General features: G+C 51.2%; 1 protein-coding gene across 10 annotated transcripts in view; it reads right to left on the reverse strand.

The window, feature by feature from the left end:
* stard13b (StAR-related lipid transfer (START) domain containing 13b) overlaps window positions 1–22,153 on the reverse strand; it is a 98,842-nt gene that overhangs the window by 14,483 nt on the left and 62,206 nt on the right. For 4 of the 10 annotated variants that reach the window (XM_036965807.1, XM_036965809.1, XM_021587774.2 and 1 more), the window contains one exon: window positions 8,908–8,979. In XM_036965807.1, coding sequence (XP_036821702.1) covers window positions 8,908–8,979 — 72 coding nt within the window. The other 6 variants (XM_021587780.2, XM_021587777.2, XM_021587776.2 and 3 more) reach the window with 6 other exon arrangements.

Below are 22,153 nucleotides of genomic sequence, written 5' to 3' on the forward strand. Positions count from 1 at the left end.
GACATAAGAGGAGAGGACATGAGCGGAGAGGAGGGAAGAGGACATGAGAGGAGTGGATATGAGAGGAGAGGACATGAGAGGAGAGGACATGAGGGGAGAGGACATGAGGGGAGAGGACATGAGGGGAGAGGACATGAGGGGAGAGGACATGAGGGGAGAGGACATGAGGGGAGAGGACATGAGGGGAGAGGAGGGGAGAGGACATGAGAGGAGTGGAAATAAGAGGAGAGGACATGAGAGGAGTGGATATGAGAGGAGAGGACATGAGCGGAGAGGAGGGGAGAGGACATGAGCGGAGAGGACGGGAGAGGACATGAGGGGAGAGGACATGAGGGGAGAGGACATGAGGGGAGAGGACATGAGGGGAGAGGACAGGAAATAAGAGCTGAGGACATGAGCGGAGAGGAGGGGAGAGGACATGAGCGGAGAGGACGTGAGCGGAGAGGAGGGGAGAGGACATGAGAGGAGAGGACATGAGCGGAGAGGAGGGGAGAGGACATGAGCGGAGAGGACATGAGAGGAGTGGACATAAGAGGAGAGGACATGAGTGGAGAGGAGGGGAGAGGACATGAGCGGAGAGGACATGAGCGGAGAGGAGGGGAGAAGACATGAGATGAGAGGACATGAGCGGAGAGGAGGGGAGAGGACATGAGAGGAGAGGACATGAGAGGAGAGGAGGGGAGAGGACATGAGCGGAGAGGAGGGGAGAGGACATGAGAGGAGTGGACATAAGCGGAGAGGAGGGGAGAGGACATGAGCGGAGAGGACATGAGCGGAGAGGAGGGGAGAGGACATGAGAGGAGAGGACATGAGCGGAGAGGAGGGGAGAGGACATGAGGGGAGAGGACATGAGGGGAGAGGACATGAGGGGAGAGGAGGGGAGAGGACATGAGCGGAGAGGACATGAGAGGAGTGGACATAAGAGGAGTGGACATGAGCGGAGAGGAGGGGAGAGGACATGAGAGGAGAGGACATGAGCGGAGAGGAGGGGAGAGGACATGAGAGGAGAGGACATGAGAGGAGAGGACATGAGAGGAGAGGAGGGGAGAGGACATGAGAGGAGTGGACATGAGGGGAGAGGACATGAGGGGAGAGGACATGAGGGGAGAGGACATGAGGGGAGAGGACATGAGGGGAGAGGAGGGGAGAGAACATGAGAGGAGCGGAGAGGAGGGGAGAGGACATGAGAGGAGAGGACATGAGCGGAGAGGACATGAGAGGAGTGGACATGAGCGGAGAGGACATGAGAGGAGTGGACATAAGAGGAGTGGACATAAGAGGAGTGGACATAAGAGGAGTGGACATGAGAGGAGAGGACATGAGAGGAGAGGACATGAGAGGAGAGGACATGAGCGGAGAGGAGGGGAGAGGACATGAGGGGAGAGGACATGAGAGGAGAGGAGGGGAGAGGACATGAGCGGAGAGGACATGAGAGGAGTGGACATGAGAGGAGAGGACATGAGAGGAGAGGACATGAGCGGAGAGGAGGGGAGAGGACATGAGAGGAGAGGACATGAGAGGAGAGGAGGGGAGAGGACATGAGCGGAGAGGAGGGGAGAGGACATGAGAGGAGTGGACATGAGAGGAAAGGAGGGGAGAGGACATGAGCGGAGAGGGGAGAGGACATGAGCGGAGAGGGGAGAGGACATGAGCGGAGAGGAGGGGACATGAGCAGAGAGGACATGAGCGGAGAGGATGGGAGAGGACATGAGCGGAGAGGACATGAGCGGAGAGGAGGGGAGAGGACATGAGCGGAGAGGACATGAGGGGAGAGGACATGAGGGGAGAGGACATGAGGGGAGAGGACATGAGGGGAGAGGACATGAGGGGAGAGGACATGAGGGGAGAGGACATGAGCGGAGAGGACATGAGCGGAGAGGGGAGAGGACATGAGCGGAGAGGAGGGGAGAGGACATGAGCGGAGAGGAGGGGAGCGGAGGGGAGAGGACATGAGCGGAGAGGAGGGGAGAGGACATGAGAGGAGAGGACATGAGAGGAGAGGAGGGGAGAGGACATGAGCGGAGAGGAGGGGAGAGGACATGAGCGGAGAGGACATGAGCGGAGGGGAGAGGACATGAGCGGAGATGAGGGGAGAGGACATGAGCGGAGAGGACATGAGGGGAGAGGACATGAGGGGAGAGGACATGAGAGGAGAGGAGGGGAGAGGACAGGAGAGGAGAGGACATGAGCGGAGAGGAGGGGAGAGGACATGAACGGAGAGGACATGAGCGGAGAGGGGAGAGGACATGAGCGGAGAGGGGAGAGGACATGAGCGGAGAGGACATGAGCGGAGAGGATGGGAGAGGACATGAGCGGAGAGGACATGAGCAGAGAGGAGGGGAGAGGACATGAGCGGAGAGGAGGGGAGAGGACATGAGAGGAGAGGACATGAGCGGAGAGGACATGAGGGGAGAGGACATGAGCGGAGAGGACATGAGCGGAGAGGACATGGGGGGAGAGGACATGGGGGGAGAGGACATGAGCGGAGAGGACATGAGCGGAGAGGACATGAGCGGAGAGGACATGAGCGGAGAGGACATGGGCGGAGAGGACATGAGCGGAGAGGACATGGGCGGAGAGGACATGGGCGGAGAGGACATGAGCGGAGAGGACATGGGCGGAGAGGACATGAGCGGAGAGGACATGAGCGGAGAGGACATGGGCGGAGAGGACATGGGCGGAGAGGACATGAGCGGAGAGGAGGGGAGAGGACATGGGCGGAGAGGACATGAGCGGAGAGGAGGGGAGAGGAGATGGGCGGAGAGGACATGAGCGGAGAGGAGGGGAGAGGACATGAGCGGAGAGGAGTGGAGAGGACATGAGCGGAGAGGACATTAGCGGAGACGAGGGGAGAGGACATGAGCGGAGTGGACATGAGCGGAGAGGAGGGGAGAGGACATGAGCGGAGACGACATGAGAGGAGAGGAGGGGAGAGGACAGGACATGAGCGGAGAGGAGGGGAGAGGACATGAGAGGACATGAGCGGAGAGGAGAGGACATGAGCGGAGAGGAGGGGAGAGGAGATGGGCGGAGAGGACATGAGCGGAGAGGAGGGGAGAGGACATGAGCGGAGAGGAGTGGAGAGGACATGAGCGGAGAGGACATTAGCGGAAACGAGGGGAGAGGACATGAGCGGAGTGGACATGAGCGGAGAGGAGGGGAGAGGACATGAGCGGAGACGACATGAGAGGAGAGGAGGGGAGAGGAGAGGACAGGACATGAGCGGAGAGGAGGGGAGAGGACATGAGAGGACATGAGCGGAGAGGAGAGGACATGAGCGGAGAGGACATGAGCGGAGAGGAGGGGAGAGGACATGAGAGGAGAGGACATGAGCAGAGAGGAGGGGAGAGGACATGAGAGGAGAGGACATGAGCAGAGAGGAGGGGAGAGGACATGAGAGGAGAGGACATGAGCAGAGAGGAGGGGAGAGGACATGAGCGGAGAGGAGGGGAGAGGACATGAGCGGAGAGGGGAGAGGACATGAGCGGAGAGGACATGAGCGGAGAGGACATGAGCGGAGAGGAGGGGAGAGGACATGAGTGGAGAGGACATGAGCGGAGAGGAGGGTAGAGGACATGAGCGGAGAGGACATGAGCGGAGAGGACATGAGCGGAGAGGAGGGGAGAGGACATGAGCGGAGAGGACATGAGCGGAGAGGAGGGGAGAGGACATGAGCGGAGATGACATGAGCGGAGAGGAGTCGAGAGAACATGAGCGGAGAGGACATGAGCGGAGAGGAGGGGAGAGGACATGAGCGGAGAGGACATGAGCGGAGAGGAGGGGAGAGGACATGAGCGGAGAGGACATGAGCGGAGAGGACATGAGCGGAGAGGAGGGGACATGAGCGGAAAGGACATGAGCGGAGAGGAGGGGAGAGGACATGAGCGGAGAGGACATGAAAGGACATGAGCGGAGAGGACATGAGAAGAGAGGACATGAGCGGATAGGAGGGGAGAGGACATGAGCGGAGAGGACATGAGCGGAGAGGAGGGGAGAGGACATGAGCGGAGAGGACATGAGCGGAGAGGAGGGGAGAGGACATGAGCGGAGAGGACATGAACGGAGAGGACATGAGAGGAGAGGAGGGGAGAGGACATGAGCGGAGAGGACATGAGAGGAGAGGAGGGGAGAGGACATGAGCGGAGAGGAGGGGAGAGGACATGAGCGGAGAGGACATGAGCGGAGAGGACATGAGAGGAGAGGAGGGGAGAGGACATGAGTGGAGAGGAGGGGAGAGGACATGAGCGGAGAGGAGGGGAGAGGACATGAGCGGAGATGACATGAGCGGAGAGGAGTCGAGAGAACATGAGCGGAGAGGACATGAGCGGAGAGGAGGGGAGAGGACATGAGCGGAGAGGACATGAGCGGAGAGGAGGGGAGAGGACATGAGCGGAGAGGACATGAGCGGAGAGGACATGAGCGGAGAGGAGGGGACATGAGCGGAAAGGACATGAGCGGAGAGGAGGGGAGAGGACATGAGCGGAGAGGACATGAAAGGACATGAGCGGAGAGGACATGAGAAGAGAGGACATGAGCGGATAGGAGGGGAGAGGACATGAGCGGAGAGGACATGAGCGGAGAGGAGGGGAGAGGACATGAGCGGAGAGGACATGAGCGGAGAGGAGGGGAGAGGACATGAGCGGAGAGGACATGAGCGGAGAGGACATGAGAGGAGAGGAGGGGAGAGGACATGAGCGGAGAGGACATGAGAGGAGAGGAGGGGAGAGGACATGAGCGGAGAGGACATGAGCGGAGAGGAGGGGAGAGGACATGAGCGGAGAGGACATGAGCGGAGAGGAGGGGAGAGGACATGAGCGGAGAGGACATGAGCGGAGAGGACATGAGAGGAGAGGAGGGGAGAGGACATGAGCGGAGAGGACATGAGAGGAGAGGAGGGGAGAGGACATGAGCGGAGAGGAGGGGAGAGGACATGAGCGGAGAGGACATGAGCGGAGAGGACATGAGAGGAGAGGAGGGGAGAGGACATGAGTGGAGAGGAGGGGAGAGGACATGAGCGGAGAGGACATGAGCGGAGAGGAGGGGAGAGGACATGAGCGGAGAGGAGGGGAGAGGACATGAGCGGAGAGGACATGAGCGGAGAGGAGGGGAGAGGACATGAGCGGAGAGGACATGAGCGGAGAGGAGGGGAGAGGACATGAGCGGAGAGGACATGAGCGGAGAGGAGGGGAGAGGACATGAGCCGAAAGGACATGAGCGGAGAGGAGGGGAGAGGACATGAGCTGAGAGGACATGAGCGGAGAGGAGGGGAGAGGACATGAGCGGAGAGGACATGAGCGGAGAGGACATGAGAGGAGAGGAGGGGAGAGGACATGAGCGGAGAGGACATGAGAGGAGAGGAGGGGAGAGGACATGAGCGGAGAGGAGGGGAGAGGACATGAGCGGAGAGGACATGAGCGGAGAGGAGGGGAGAGGACATGAGCGGAGAGGAGGGGAGAGGACATGAGCGGAGAGGACATGAGCGGAGAGGACATGAGCGGAGAGGACATGAGAGGAGAGGAGGGGAGAGGACATGAGCGGAGAGGACATGAGCGGAGAGGACATGAGAGGAGAGGAGGGGAGAGGACATGAGAGGAGAGGAAGGGAGAGGACATGAGCGGAGAGGAGAGGACATGAGCGGAGAGGACATGAGCGGAGACGAGGGGAGAGGACATGAGCGGAGAGGACATGAGCGGAGAGGAGGGGAGAGGACATGAGCGGAGAGGAAGGGAGAGGACATGAGCGGAGAGGACATGAGTGGAGAGGAGAGGACATGGGCGGAGAGGACATGAGCGGAGAGGACATGAGCGGAGAGGACATGAGCGGAGAGGACATGGGCGGAGAGGACATGAGCGGAGAGGAGGGGAGAGGACATGGGCGGAGAGGACATGAGCGGAGAGGAGGGGAGAGGAGATGGGCGGAGAGGACATGAGCGGAGAGGAGGGGAGAGGACATGAGCGGAGAGGAGTGGAGAGGACATGAGCGGAGAGGACATTAGCGGAGACGAGGGGAGAGGACATGAGCGGAGTGGACATGAGCGGAGAGGAGGGGAGAGGACATGAGCGGAGACGACATGAGAGGAGAGGAGGGGAGAGGAGAGGACAGGACATGAGCGGAGAGGAGGGGAGAGGACATGAGAGGACATGAGCGGAGAGGAGAGGACATGAGCGGAGAGGACATGAGCGGAGAGGAGGGGAGAGGACATGAGAGGAGAGGACATGAGCAGAGAGGAGGGGAGAGGACATGAGAGGAGAGGACATGAGCAGAGAGGAGGGGAGAGGACATGAGCGGAGAGGAGGGGAGAGGACATGAGCGGAGAGGGGAGAGGACATGAGCGGAGAGGACATGAGCGGAGAGGACATGAGCGGAGAGGAGGGGAGAGGACATGAGTGGAGAGGACATGAGCGGAGAGGAGGGTAGAGGACATGAGCGGAGAGGACATGAGCGGAGAGGACATGAGCGGAGAGGAGGGGAGAGGACATGAGCGGAGAGGACATGAGCGGAGAGGAGGGGAGAGGACATGAGCGGAGATGACATGAGCGGAGAGGAGTCGAGAGAACATGAGCGGAGAGGACATGAGCGGAGAGGAGGGGAGAGGACATGAGCGGAGAGGACATGAGCGGAGAGGAGGGGAGAGGACATGAGCGGAGAGGACATGAGCGGAGAGGACATGAGCGGAGAGGAGGGGACATGAGCGGAAAGGACATGAGCGGAGAGGAGGGGAGAGGACATGAGCGGAGAGGACATGAAAGGACATGAGCGGAGAGGACATGAGAAGAGAGGACATGAGCGGATAGGAGGGGAGAGGACATGAGCGGAGAGGACATGAGCGGAGAGGAGGGGAGAGGACATGAGCGGAGAGGACATGAGCGGAGAGGACATGAGAGGAGAGGAGGGGAGAGGACATGAGCGGAGAGGACATGAGAGGAGAGGAGGGGAGAGGACATGAGCGGAGAGGAGGGGAGAGGACATGAGCGGAGAGGACATGAGCGGAGAGGACATGAGAGGAGAGGAGGGGAGAGGACATGAGTGGAGAGGAGGGGAGAGGACATGAGCGGAGAGGAGGGGAGAGGACATGAGCGGAGATGACATGAGCGGAGAGGAGTCGAGAGAACATGAGCGGAGAGGACATGAGCGGAGAGGAGGGGAGAGGACATGAGCGGAGAGGACATGAGCGGAGAGGAGGGGAGAGGACATGAGCGGAGAGGACATGAGCGGAGAGGACATGAGCGGAGAGGAGGGGACATGAGCGGAAAGGACATGAGCGGAGAGGAGGGGAGAGGACATGAGCGGAGAGGACATGAAAGGACATGAGCGGAGAGGACATGAGAAGAGAGGACATGAGCGGATAGGAGGGGAGAGGACATGAGCGGAGAGGACATGAGCGGAGAGGAGGGGAGAGGACATGAGCGGAGAGGACATGAGCGGAGAGGAGGGGAGAGGACATGAGCGGAGAGGACATGAGCGGAGAGGACATGAGAGGAGAGGAGGGGAGAGGACATGAGCGGAGAGGACATGAGAGGAGAGGAGGGGAGAGGACATGAGCGGAGAGGACATGAGCGGAGAGGAGGGGAGAGGACATGAGCGGAGAGGACATGAGCGGAGAGGAGGGGAGAGGACATGAGCGGAGAGGACATGAGCGGAGAGGACATGAGAGGAGAGGAGGGGAGAGGACATGAGCGGAGAGGACATGAGAGGAGAGGAGGGGAGAGGACATGAGAGGAGAGGAGGGGAGAGGACATGAGCGGAGAGGACATGAGCGGAGAGGACATGAGAGGAGAGGAGGGGAGAGGACATGAGTGGAGAGGAGGGGAGAGGACATGAGCGGAGAGGACATGAGCGGAGAGGAGGGGAGAGGACATGAGCGGAGAGGAGGGGAGAGGACATGAGCGGAGAGGACATGAGCGGAGAGGAGGGGAGAGGACATGAGCGGAGAGGACATGAGCGGAGAGGAGGGGAGAGGACATGAGCGGAGAGGACATGAGCGGAGAGGAGGGGAGAGGACATGAGCCGAAAGGACATGAGCGGAGAGGAGGGGAGAGGACATGAGCTGAGAGGACATGAGCGGAGAGGAGGGGAGAGGACATGAGCGGAGAGGACATGAGCGGAGAGGACATGAGAGGAGAGGAGGGGAGAGGACATGAGCGGAGAGGACATGAGAGGAGAGGAGGGGAGAGGACATGAGCGGAGAGGAGGGGAGAGGACATGAGCGGAGAGGACATGAGCGGAGAGGAGGGGAGAGGACATGAGCGGAGAGGAGGGGAGAGGACATGAGCGGAGAGGACATGAGCGGAGAGGAGGGGAGAGGACATGAGCGGAGAGGACATGAGCGGAGAGGACATGAGAGGAGAGGAGGGGAGAGGACATGAGCGGAGAGGAAGGGAGAGGACATGAGCGGAGAGGAGATGACATGAGCGGAGAGGACATGAGCGGAGACGAGGGGAGAGGACATGAGCGGAGAGGACATGAGCGGAGAGGAGGGGAGAGGACATGAGCGGAGAGGAAGGGAGAGGACATGAGCGGAGAGGACATGAGTGGAGAGGAGAGGACATGAGCGGAGAGGACATGAGCGGAGAGGAGGGGACAGAGGGGGCAGGGCAGTGTAAGAGGAAGACAGACTATGCCAGATAATTCGCTCCTCATATAGAAACTCTACATCAATGTTAAAATCAACAGTGGCTCATTTCACAACAGAGGTTGTTTCAAAATAAAACTTACGTTTTTGTTTTATAGTTCGTCTATTATGACTTTATTACCTTATTATAATGTGTCTGTTACGATCAAACCATTCTCTCACACAATAATACATGACTGGAGAGGGGAGCTGACAGTCAAATGTGTGTGTGTGTGTTTGTGTGTGTACCAGTGTTGCATTGTTATGGTGTGTTATTGGCTGATTGAGTTAACTACCTTCAAAGAGCTGAGCGTATTGGGGGAATCCTGCCGCTCGTAGCCAATCACACGCCTCCTTTGCCTCGAGTTCTGAAACAGAAGAAGAAAACATGTCTTGTCGGTCAGAGTAACAGAAATAAACAGTATGTCCAACACAGAATGGTGGGTAGGGGGTATTCACTTAACAATTTAACTTTTATGCACTCACCATGGATGGTTGTTCTCTTGGAAGAACAAAAAACAGAAGCAGAGTTGAGATTGAAACCATAAAGCTATTAGATAGTATGCAAGATAACCATTTCACTGTACTGAATGTGACAATAAAACGTCAACTAGTACTGAGGTCATAAATAGTTGGTCCCTCAGGTAGACCAGCATAAAACCTTATATGACTGTCTGAGGTCTGGTCTCTAAGCTTCTAACTCTTCTAGCTTGGATTATAGGGCTAGAACCTGACCACAGAGCTCTGTGAGGGGCGGCAGAAATACAAGTCAGGATACACTGCTGGACAGCAGAGGGATCAGGACAGGAAGACATGGGATATACATTTCTAAAACTGCACCTTAAAAGTCATATCTATCATTTTTATCGTCTCAACACTGCATTTTGGTTGTGTGTTTATCTCAGTTTTACAAAATATTAGACGTGTCAAACAGAAGAAATCTACAAATCATGCTAAATATAGGTATCGTAGCAAAGCATAGGCAGCAGATCAAACTGTCCTGGACTGACGGTCTTATGTTCTCTAGATACCTTTGTATAGTGTATGTGGACACCAATTCAAATTAGTAGATTTGGCTATTTCAGCCACACCTGTTGCTGACAGGTCTATACAATTGAGCACACGGGCATGCAATCTCCATAGAGAAACATTGGCAGTAGAATGGCCTTACTGAAGAGCTCAGTGACTCAACATGGCACCGTCATAGGATGCCCCCTTTCCAACAAGTCAGTTGGTGCCAAATTTCTGCCCTGCTAGAGCTGCCCCGGTCAACTGTAAATGCTGTTATTGTGAAATGTCTAGGAGCAACAAAGGATCAACCGTGAAGTGGTAGGCCACACAAGCTCACAGAACAGGACAGCCGAGTGCTGAAGCGCGTAAAAATCGCCTGTCCTCGGTTGCAACACTCACTACTGAGTTCCAAACTGCCTCTGGAAGCAACGTCAGCACAATAACTGTTTGTCAGGAGCTTCATGAAATGGGTTTCCATGCCCGAGCAGCCGCACACAAGCCTAAGATCCCCATGCGCAATGCCAAGCGTCGGCTGGAGTGGTGTAAAGCTCGCTACCATTGGACTCTGGAGCAGCGGAAACACATTCTCTGGAGTGATGAATCACGCTTCACCATCTGGCAGACCTGACGGACGAATCTGGTTTTGGAGGATGCCAGGAGAAGGCTACCTGTCCGAATGCATAGTGCCAATTGTAAAGTTTGGTGGAGGAGCAATAATAGCCTGAGGCTGTTTTTCATGGTTCGGGCTAGGCCCCTTAGTTCCGTAGCGTTCCAGTGTACGCTACAGCATACAATGACATTATAGATGATTCAGTGCTTCCAACTTTGTGGCAGCAGTTCGAGGAAGGCCCTTCTTGTTTCAGCATGACAATGTTTATTTAAGTATCCAGCCAGCCTCCTGACAGAGCAGCTGTCCTGTAATAGAGCAGCTGTCCTGTAATAACCCTAACCCTGTCCCCTACAGGTGACCCCTAGTTGTGACCCCTGTTGTGGGGTCATGACCTGACCCTGCTGACACCTGAGGGGTGACGTCCCCTCTCTGGTTCCGAACTCTTGACTCACAGGACAAGAAGCAGACAGACCTCTCACGTTTAACTAACAGAACAGACCCCTCACTCTCTTCGCTCCTCTCTCACTCCACCCTCTCCTCGCTCACTCTCACTCCTGTCAATCCTCCCTCACTCTCACTTACTCTTGTCACTTCTCTCCTCTCCTTACACACACACACACACACACACACACACACACACACACACACACACACACACCACTCTCACTATAGAATCGATAGGCTACTATAGCAAACATGGAGAAAGAAGATGACCTAGTAAAATTCAAAAACAGTTTCCAATTCTCTCCCATCTACTATGAATGAAAATATTCTCACCTACCCGGGACTGGCACTACAGACAGGTCTGTTATAGAAGTCTATTCAGATCCCAAACCTGTCCTCCTGTTCCAATATGATCCCAACTCCACAGTGAAGCTGCGACAATAGCCTAGTGCATTGAAGCAGTATACTCCAGGCAAGTTGGTGTGTAGAAGGACTAGCTAGTGTTAATATCACAGCAGATCAACACAATAGGAACATCCTTCAGCCCATATCCCTCGACAGTCACCTCAACAATATGTCTAGTGTGAATAAAGAGGACAGAGGACCACTCCACTCAAAAGAGGTATCCCAGCATGTCTGTTCCCGCCCGTCTTTGTCTGACGCTCCGTGACGCACTAGTCATTTATCACAGTTCATCCCACCTGGGTCTCCATATAGAACTGTCTGTGACAGTGATAACCTTTCACTGAAACTTCATCTGTCCTGTATCTACCCCACCTTTCTCCAGACCCCGGCCTGTGGCTATACTGTACCCCACCCCCTCTCTCCAACACAGTGACCATCTTCTCTGTGACTCACCTGTGTTGTGTCTAACCTGTATCATTACAGCGCTGTGTCCACATGTCAGTGACTAGGGACTTTGGTCCATAGACAGACAAGTCTGACCACCAATTGAATAAATATTAGCAGTTCCCAGAGGGAGAGGGTATGCACCAAATGCCACCCTATTCCCTATATTTTAGAGTACTTTTGACCCGAGCTCTATGATTCCATATAGAACTGGTCAGAAGTAGTGCACTATAAAGGGTTTAGGGTACTATTTGGGATGTAGAGAGTGTCCTTGGATGACAACGTCCATGTTTACCTCTACACCCACGTCAGATCCCGGTTTACTCCAACGGCCTCCATAACAGGGTCACATCACAGGTTGAGTCAACATGGGAAATCTTCCATAGATAACTGACACTAACCTGGCCAACTAGACAGTTCTTAGTGGAATTAAGTATATGCGTGCTCAACTCTATCTCAGTACAAGTCTTTGAGTGCAGTGTTGTAAGGAAAACCTCCGGTCACTGTCACTAGTCTTAAGATAGCAGCATCAGTGGTTACAGAAGTGAAAGAACTAAGACTTTCCATGAGTTCAGGTCTTCCTCTCTCTTCCGACTAGTCTGTCCTGCCAGTTGTACATTGTATTGAGTACAGTAGAGTTCAGGTCTTCCTCTCTCTTCCGACTAGCATGTCCTGCCAGTTGTACATTGTATTGAGTACAGTAGAGTTCAGGTCTTCCTCTCTCTTCCGACTAGCCTGTCCTGCCAGTTGTACATTGTATTGAGTACAGTAGAGTTCAGGTCTTCCTCTCTCTTCCGACTAGTCTGTCCTGCCAGTTGTACATTGTATTGAGTACAGTAGAGTTCAGGTCTTCCTCTCTCTTCCGACTAGCCTGTCCTGCCAGTTGTACATTGTATTGAGTACAGTAGAGTTCAGGTCTTCCTCTCTCTTCCGACTAGCCTGTCCTGCCAGTTGTACATTGTATTGAGTACAGTATAGTTCAGGTCTTCCTCTCTCTTCCGACTAGTCTGTCCTGCCAGTTGTACATTGTATTGAGTACAGTAGAGTTCAGGTCTTCCTCTCTCTTCCGACTAGCCTGTACTGCCAGTTGTACATTGTATTGAGTACAGTAGAGTTCAGGTCTTCCTCTCTCTTCCGACTAGCCTGTCCTGCCAGTTGTACATTGTATTGAGTACAGTAGAGTTCAGGTCTTCCTCTCTCTTCCGACTAGCCTGTCCTGCCAGTTGTACATTGTATTGAGTACAGTAGAGTTCAGGACTTCCTCTCTCTTCTGACTAGCCTGTCCTGCCAGTTGTACATTGTATTGAGTACAGTAGAGTTCAGGACTTCCTCTCTCTTCTGACTAGCCTGTCCTGCCAGTTGTACATTGTATTGAGTACAGTAGAGCCATATTGTTCTACTGCACCACATGGTGAGAGTGCCTCCATCTCCATTCTCACCGGAGGTGGGACTGTTGGCAACAGAACAGGGAATACGATCTGGGAATTCCACTGTCCTGTCCTGGGCATTCTGTAACAGAATCTTGAGACATTCTGTTCCAACCGACGTTCCGACGTACCTTCTCCTGGGAGAAAAGGCTGGCCTGCGATCCAATTGGCACCCTATTCCATGTATTTTGCTCTACTTTTGACCAGGGCCCATCAAAAGTAGTGCACTATACAGGGAATATGGTGCCATTTGGGATGTAACCCTGGTCTGGCAACGAGTCAGGACGGGAACTGCTTGTTACTACACAACCATGGCTGTAAAACTGTGTGCAGTGTAATGTTGCATCGCAACAATGACATGAAACCCAGCACGGTGGAGGGACAAAGGTCCAAAATGCCACCAGCAGTACGTTTGTTACTAAGGTGAGGGTGTGCTTGTGTGTGGCCGACTAACCTATCCCTACAGGGGATAAGACTTCCTCTCCTTACGCAACATCATTCCCTTTATAGGAACATTTCCTGGCAGTGTCCCAAATGCCACTTTATTCCCTATATAGTGCACTACTTTCCCTATTTAATATAGAGTCCATACATCGCTTTTTGGGACACAGTCAGTGCAGTAGGAACATTTTGTCATGGAACAAACATCAGATCTACGGGCAGATAGCTAGTGTCCTAAGGGGAAGCGATGGCACACTTGGTCTGTGTGCGTCTGAAGTGGCACCCTATTCCCTATAATATAGTGCACTACTTTTGACCAGGGTCCATAGGGATGCAGACTTGGAGAGTGGCTGGTGGAGGGTTGAGCTGAACCTGCTAGTGCAAGCCCTAACCATAACCCTAACCCTAAGCCTGTCTGGCTGGCTGCCAACAACAAAGCTAACTGGTTAACTGTTAAGTGCGTAGATCAACGCCTATATAACATCATATAAAGAAACATGCTCCTTGTTAAAATAAATACAATCACTACACTGGACGTGTCTAAATTCTAAAGAAGTAGAGATAAATTATCCCTATATTAGTCCAATCCTAAATATTACTCCGTAATGATGTAACAAACAGATTGTGGTTTACTCACTGGTTATCTTCATCATACAGTCATTAGGATGTACACATTCCAATACGGTGGTTCTACAGACGTTCTACAGACGTATTAGAGACGTTTCAGAGTTTCTGGGCATCTTTCCTCTTCCCACGCAGCAGTAAGTACCGTTAGACTCCCTCCAGTACCACAGCCTGCTGCTCAGAGATACTGATCTCTACTGATCCCTCTCACATCCAAACCTCCCTTCTCTCCCTCTCTCTTTCCATCTACCCCCAAACAGCCATGTGGCCACCCCCTGATATCTCTCCAACTCCACCCCTTTCTGGTACTCCCCACTCTTCTCCCCTCCTTGTACCCCTTATCCCTCCACTACACCACCTCTTCCCCTCCTCTACCCCCCGGTACCCTCCTACCCAGCTCTGCCCACTACATCTCTTTCAGCACATTTTTGGCAGAGAACATCATGCCAGGAGCCAAGCAACAGGAGCCGTGTGTACTAATGTCTGTGTGCAATGTGGGACTTTTCTCTCCAAAGATGTAATCCCAATGAAACCTCATCACTACAATCAAAGGCTACATGAGAGTATAGTTTGGATCCGTGGCTTGAGAAGCCTTTACTCATCCCAGACCTTCCATCTTACCCCTCTACCACCTCCTCCCTGTCACATGGCCAGAGAGCTTTACATTGTTTGCTTTAGAGGGGGGAGTAAGTGAGAAGGATGGAATGGGAGGGAGGGAGGGAGGGAGGGGGGGAGGGAGGGAGGTAGGGCAGTTTCTTGGAGTCCAGATGTTTTTCCAGAAAATGGACAGAAAGGAAAAGCGTGGGCAGCTAAAGTGGGGAAAACCAAAGCATGACATAAAACCATGACATAAACCGTCAACAATCAGCAGCCATGAATCATACAGGCATCCTCAGGCAGCGTCTAACATGGCACGAGAGAAAGAAAGAAAAAAAGAAAGAAAGAGAAAAAGAAAGAAAGAAAGAAATTATAGATAGATAGAGAGAGAGAGCGAGCGAGCGAGAGCTGTGGCTATGCTCCCCTGCTGTCTGACTACCCTGGAGAAGGCAGCCTGGTTACAGACAGACTACTGCTGCACACAATGATTATCACACTACCTTACAGTAACAGCCCGAGGCAGACAGACAGACAGGAGGAAACAGTGTGCCACTTCTAGTCAACCACAACCTCACATGTCTCATGTCTGAAACAAGCCAACATTTCCTCCTGTCTCTAACATTTCCTTGTCTAACAGAGTTCAATTGTGCATGGACAATAGGAAGAGCTAAGTGAGGCTTCAATTATTGTCTATAAAGAGTAGTCTGTAGACTCAATGGAGAGAGCCTGAATGACTGGTTGTACTTAGGTAGTTGTACTGCACACAGAACCAGGAATAGGCAGTAGTAGGTCCAGTGAGAGCCTAGCAGAGTGCTGGCGAGGCAGTAGATGGATTAATAATATAGCCTAACCGCAGGTTCTGCCGGTAGCCCTCACCCTCCTCCTGTGTCCCCTCCCACCCGTCCCCATACCCCCTACCATCTTCCAAGCCCCGGCTTCAGGCTCAGCCCCCAAGTCACTCTGCCAGTGTCGTGGGAACAACGTGGGTCTATTTTTCCATTTCAGGTTTTAATTAACCTCCCCCCATGTCTCCATCATGGTCCCCTTGCCACCCTCAGGGCTACATCCTAAGACCTCTCCACCGTCAGTCACTACACACAATATCCCCCTCATACCCCCATACCACAGCCCATACAATACCCTCTATCACAACCGTACCAGGAGGTGCCACTGCCACTCACTCGCTAATCTACCCAACACCATGTGTGGCGAGAGAGTGAGTGGGAGTGAGATAGAGAGTCAGTGAGTGAGTGAATGAGTGAGTGAATGAGTGAGTGAATAAGTAAGTGAGTGACAGTGAAAGGGTGTGAGAGAGAGATAAACAGAGAGAGAGAGCTTATTGATTGTCAGTGTCAACAGCAGGATAACAGGAGGACATGAGCTACAAATCTGAAGGATGCAGGCTGCTGTTGTTGACCTGGTCTTGTCCCAAATGGCACCCTATTCCCCAAACTGTTAGAAAAAAAGTTGCTATCTAGAACCGAAAAGGGTTCTTTGGTTATCCCCATAGCAGAACCCTTTGAAGAACCCATTTTGGTCATCCTTTTCGGTCCATGTAAAAACCCTTTCCACATAGGGTTCTTAATGGAACCAAAAATTATTTTTACCTGGAACCAAAAAGGGTTATTCTATGGGGACAGCCAAAGAACCCTTTGGAACCCATTTTTCTAAGCGTGTATATAGTGCAATACTTTTGACCAAAGCCCTACGGACCCTGGTTAAAAGTAGTGCATTATGTAGGGAATAGGACACCATTTGGGATGCATACCAGGCCCGAAGCCTGCCAACTGGGTCAGAAGTCAGTTTCTCTGAAGGGCCTGTACTGTATGTATGGAGCAGAGTATGTGAGCAGAGTTGAGCTGTCGGAAATCCCGCTCATTGCTCACAGAGCATGTCCTTTCCAACCGCTCCGCTAAAAACCGATCCAACCTAACAGGGGAAAAAACAGCCCCACCAAATTGGCTCTAAGTCATTAAAATGACAATTCAACCAACACCCATCTATTTTCTGACTACCTAGCTCTACCATTTGGTTTAGAAGTGTTGAAACCAAACCATATGATTTGAATTGAAAGTCGTTTAATAAACATGAAAGGGTAAATGTAAGAAGCGAACATCATTTCAAATAGGCTACATGTCATATTAAACAGCATATAAACACTAAATAGGTCAGGAGCCAGACATTATTTAGACTATATGAATACAATTATTTCAAGGCTATTCTAGAAAGAAATATCCCCTCCACACTTGCAGAGCCACTAGGGATGTTTAACACCCTTTTGGCTGCTCTTGACAGGCTGGGCAGAGATGCAGAGTTGTTGTTTTTATGTTCCTATAGGTAGGATTTTAGGCAAAATAACCAAATCCGTATGGAAAGCTCCTTGACAGTGGCAATATGCCAGGCCTATAGAGTCAAAATCAATTATGGCCTATAGAGTCAAAATCAATTATGGCCTATAGAGTCTAAATCAATTATGGCCTATTGAGTCAAAATAAATTATGGCCTATTGAGTCAAAATAAATTATGGCCTATAGAGTCAAAATCAATTATGGCCTATTGAGTCAAAATCAATTATGGCCTATAGAGTCAAAATAAATTATGGCCTATAGAGTCAAAATCAATTATGGCCTATAGAGTCTAAATCAATTATGGCCTATAGAGTCTAAATCAATTATGGCCTATAGAGTCAAAATCAATTATGGCCTATAGAGTCAAAATCAATTATGGCCTATTGAGTCTAAATCAATTATGGCCTATAGAGTCAAAATCAATTATGGCCTATTGAGTCAAAATCAATTATGGCCTATAGAGTCAAAATAAATTATGGCCTATAGAGTCTAAATCAATTATGGCCTATAGAGTCTAAATCAATTATGGCCTATAGAGTCAAAATCAATTATGGCCTATTGAGTCAAAATCAATTATGGCCTATAGAGTCTAAATCAATTATGGCCTATAGAGTCAAAATCAATTATGGCCTATAGAGTCAAAATCAATTATGGCCTATAGAGTCAAAATCAATTATGGCCTATTGAGTCTAAATCAATTATGGCCTATTGAGTCAAAATCAATTATGGCCTATTGAGTCAAAATCAATTATGGCCTATTGTGTAGATAATAAAACGGAAATGAACGCAACATTTAAGAGATCTGATGTTTAGTTCATAAATACTTTGCTACAATGACACACTTAGTTATCTATCCACCTCGTTCTTTTCCTTTAGCATGTGCACGTAGTATGTACACCATCATGCTTCAGGATACCTTTCTTTTCAGATTCCACAATGATTATTTATTTATGGACACTACATCACCTCACTCCCTCTCTTGTTCTTGGTCCTCATCTTTGTCACATTGATTTAGTCACATTGATTTAGCACCTGTGTGTTTTATCAGTTTCTTCATGAAAATATTTAGCGAACTCCATGACAGTAGCTAAAGCAAGGGGATATAGCAGCACACAAGTAGACTACAAATGCATGCTGGGCCGGGCATCCTCTGAGCTGGTGAGGTGAGTGCTACTCGAGACAAAATTGGAGCTGGCGAGAAGGCTGACGCTCCAGCCTTTAGGAATCTCGCTCCACTCCAGCTTCGCTAAGATACTCTGGTATGGAGTTGAAAGAAGAACAGCTGTAGCAACACTGCATTCACCCCGTGGAACAGCTCAGAAGATCACCCAGAAAGACCAGCCTTTCATCACGCAGGATAACAACTCTTAAACTAACTCAATCTTCCAACATAGTCACCAAACCTTTCACCCAGCACAGAGCAGACCTCCAATGCTGTTAGAACCATAGCTACCTTAGACAACACAGTGACACATACTATGTCTCAACTACACAAGACACATACAACAACATACCTGGGCAGTCACTCACACACCTACCACTGTCTACTAAGACAACAGCACCAAAACATCCACTGCCCACAGAGATGTAAAAACCCCTTCTGACTCCGACTTCCCTACATGGCTGCTGCCCCTTTAGTGTAAACCCAGTGAACCTTCTAGAATAATGTTTCCTCAGGGGGCTAAAGACATGGGGTGTTACTTCAAGTTGTTTTCAAAAGGCAGACATCACATATGTTCTAAATCAGTGCTGCTACACAGTGAAGACTGGTCCTAATCTCAGAGCTATACCAGGGCTTTCCATTTCTTCAACCACCACTGTGATTTACAGACCTGTTCCTGGCTGAGAGAAGGATGGGGCAGTGGTCTGGTCTCACAGGGTACTGGTGTTCCTGTCTCCCCTCTACTCCTGACAATAGTACTGCCCAGATCTAAACCTCACCCTGACCCACATGAACACATTTCTCAAGTCCTGGAAGAGAGGTCTGTATCAGGAAACATCATGGCCCCAGGCAGGGCTGAGAAAACACCTCTACAGATCCTGTCCTTCTACACTCTCCACAGCCCCTCACACCTCTGCCCCACTCAGCCAGCAGCTCCAAACAGAACACAAATCAATCCGCCATGCATGCTAACGAAAGACATACAGTGATCACTCTCAAGCTTTAGCCCCCAGCTCCAGTGTTTCCCCCAACCTCAGCCCCAAACCCCAGCCTGCTCTATAACCCCAGCCCTCAGCTCCAGTCCATCCCCCAACCTCAGCCCCAAACCCCAGCCTGCTCTATAACCCCAGCCCTCAGCTCCAGTCCATCCCCCAACCTCAGCCCCAAACCCCAGCCTGCTCTATAACCCCAGCCCTCAGCTCCAGTCCATCCCCCAACCTCAGCCCCAAACCCCAGCCTGCTCTATAACCCCAGCCCTCAGCTCCAGTCCATCCCCCAACCTCAGCCCCAAACCCCAGCCTGCTCTATAACCCCAGCCCTCAGCTCCAGTCCATCCCCCAACCTCAGCCCCAAATTCTACATAAACACTTCCAGGCGCTGGACCAGGACCATTTTCCCACACATGCTAAAGTTGTTTTGACAGCTATCTTGGAGGCCCTTCATGGAGGAGAGAAAAACATCAACTCTGGCTTTTGGAGATTTCCTTTTTCATTTCAACAAGTCTGTCACCCCTCTCAACACACTGTGTACCAACACCACCCCTCCTCTCTGTTCAGAAATCAGACCATATGGCGCAAATGGCACCCTGTTCCCTATATAGGGCCCATAGGGCTTTGGTCAAAAGTAGTGCACTATGTAGGGAATATGATTCCAGTCGGGATGCATCCAGAGCGTAAGTTGTTAACGTTAAGAGATAATCTTAGTAGTTCAGCATGAGGACATAGAAACACTCCCATACCAGATGACTAAGTTCCAGAATAGTGACATAAGAACTAGCTTCTTAATGACTCAGTAGTTCTTCTCTCAGAGGAACAATAACATCAAACAGCCTTTTTACCTTCTGTTGTTTTTTGTCTACGAGACAAAGAGCAGATTTCTTCAACTGAACATCAGCATGACAAATCCACAGACCTGTGTGAGGCCAGAGAGATATAGAGTAGAGAGGTGTAATACCTGTGGCAGAGGTACTGTACAGGGCAGGCTGTAGAGAGAGAGAGAGAGAGAGAGAGAGAGTAGAGAGGTACCTGTTGGCATTGGTGGGTCTCTGGGTCCAGATACAGGGTGAGGAAACAGACTCCAGGCAGAGAGAGCGAGATGGTCCCCACACCACACCACCGCAAGCCTGGCTGTCCTCCTGCTACTGCTGCCACCACTACAACAGCCTTACTGAATGTCTCTCTCTCTCTCTCTGTTCTCCCTCTCTCTCCCCTCCTACCTTCCATCCTCAGTCCTGTCTGCTCTGGGATTTATCAGATGCCACTATCCCCCTATCCCTTTCCTCCCCCTCCCTCTCCAGTGCAGTCTGTAACACAGCTGGGTTCTATGTAGTTAGTAACCTTGTCCTCCTGCTAATGGACATGCATGTGCTCCACTTTGACAGCAGCCTTCTGTAAATCAGTCACCTATTATAAGCAGTGTGTGTGTGTGTGTGTGTGCGTGCGTGCGTGCGTACACAAGGTAATATAATGTTTGTTTCTGGCAATGCTGTTTCCCTGTCATAATGTAAGCCTGTATACTGTAATTCTCCTGTCTTTGATAGCATAGCAAACACTGTCATTTGGTTTTCCATGAGCTGTGTAATACAACTGGAGAAAGATCATCATGAATTACTGACAGACAAACAGACTCTGTTAACTCTGTCCCAGAACCACAGCTATCACACAGACAGGGCTAGGAGGAGACACACACACACACACACACACACACACACACACACACACGCCATGTGGTAGTGCAGTTACACATTAATACCAGAGGAGGGCAGCAGACTGGATGAACCCAGTGACCTGAGGAAACCGAGTGGAACATTGATTACAGGCTACTGAATCACCAGGAGGCACAACCAATAACCTCTCATCTAACATATTATTCCACTCGAATTGCCATGAAAACACCATGTTTATTTTCAAACACACACACACACACATGCACACACACACGCAAGCGCACACACACACACAAATACAAACACACACTCCAGCTGAGGTTAATGTAAAGATCAACAGAGCTCTGGACTTCACTTTCAACAGACACAATCACAGTCCTCAGTTAATAAATAATCTTAATAAAGCCTTATTTCAATAACTGTTACTGAGATATGTGTTAATTATATACATTGTTATTGACTTGATTTGTGCCACTTTGTATTGGGGAATTATTTGAGCATTTCCCCTCAGGAATGTGATTGACCTTTGAGTTGAGCTGAGCAGTGAGAGTTTTCCAGCCTGGTTCTGTTAATATATGACTTGTGTGTATCGTTACACTGGATATCAGGTATGTAGTCAATCATTAGCCTGCTCTATGACTGGGCTGGTCTGCACATGACAGCTGTCAGGTTAGACACACAGGCTGTAGGAGAGGCAGGAGTGCTGCTAACTGGGACCAGGGTTATCATTTGGGCCGTAGCCTGTGCGTCACATCACTTTCCCTATAGAAATAGATAAGAAGTCCTGGTCTGCCACCATCAGGGTCGTGTTGAGTAGGGCACAACGTAGGCTCTGTCACAGGCTTTCACGTCACCTTGGAAACCTGGGCGCCCAAGGCTAGGCACATCAGCATCAGAGGCAGCACCATGCTCTACTATAGTCATGAGATCTGACTGTGACATCTGCATACCAGTGATGTGGTCATACAGATTTACAGTCTGTGTCGTCACTAAGCAGCATGGAACATGATCCTCCCTGTGGGACAAAGACACTCTGAGGATCACGTGTTTAAAAGTTTTCCATGGTGATGGTCACTTAAATAGGTCCTCATGGAATTTCCCATTCAACAGAACACATCTATTCTGTACCACAAATACATACTGGAGTATTAGACCATGTGTACATGATCGAGCATTTCATCATGACTCTGGACCTCTGGGTAAACGTGGAGATGAAATAGGCTACTTCCTGCTAAGGTATCATTAATATGATCAACATGGCTGTATTTTACTGGGGCTCATCGGGGTATCTAGCAGGCCGGGAGCCTGGTTCTATGATACATAATAACCCAAGTCATATAGCTGCTGTACACAACCACCAAGTC

Source organism: Oncorhynchus mykiss, chromosome 27, assembly GCF_013265735.2.
Source record: "Oncorhynchus mykiss isolate Arlee chromosome 27, USDA_OmykA_1.1, whole genome shotgun sequence".
NCBI classification, from domain to species: domain Eukaryota; kingdom Metazoa; phylum Chordata; class Actinopteri; order Salmoniformes; family Salmonidae; genus Oncorhynchus; species Oncorhynchus mykiss.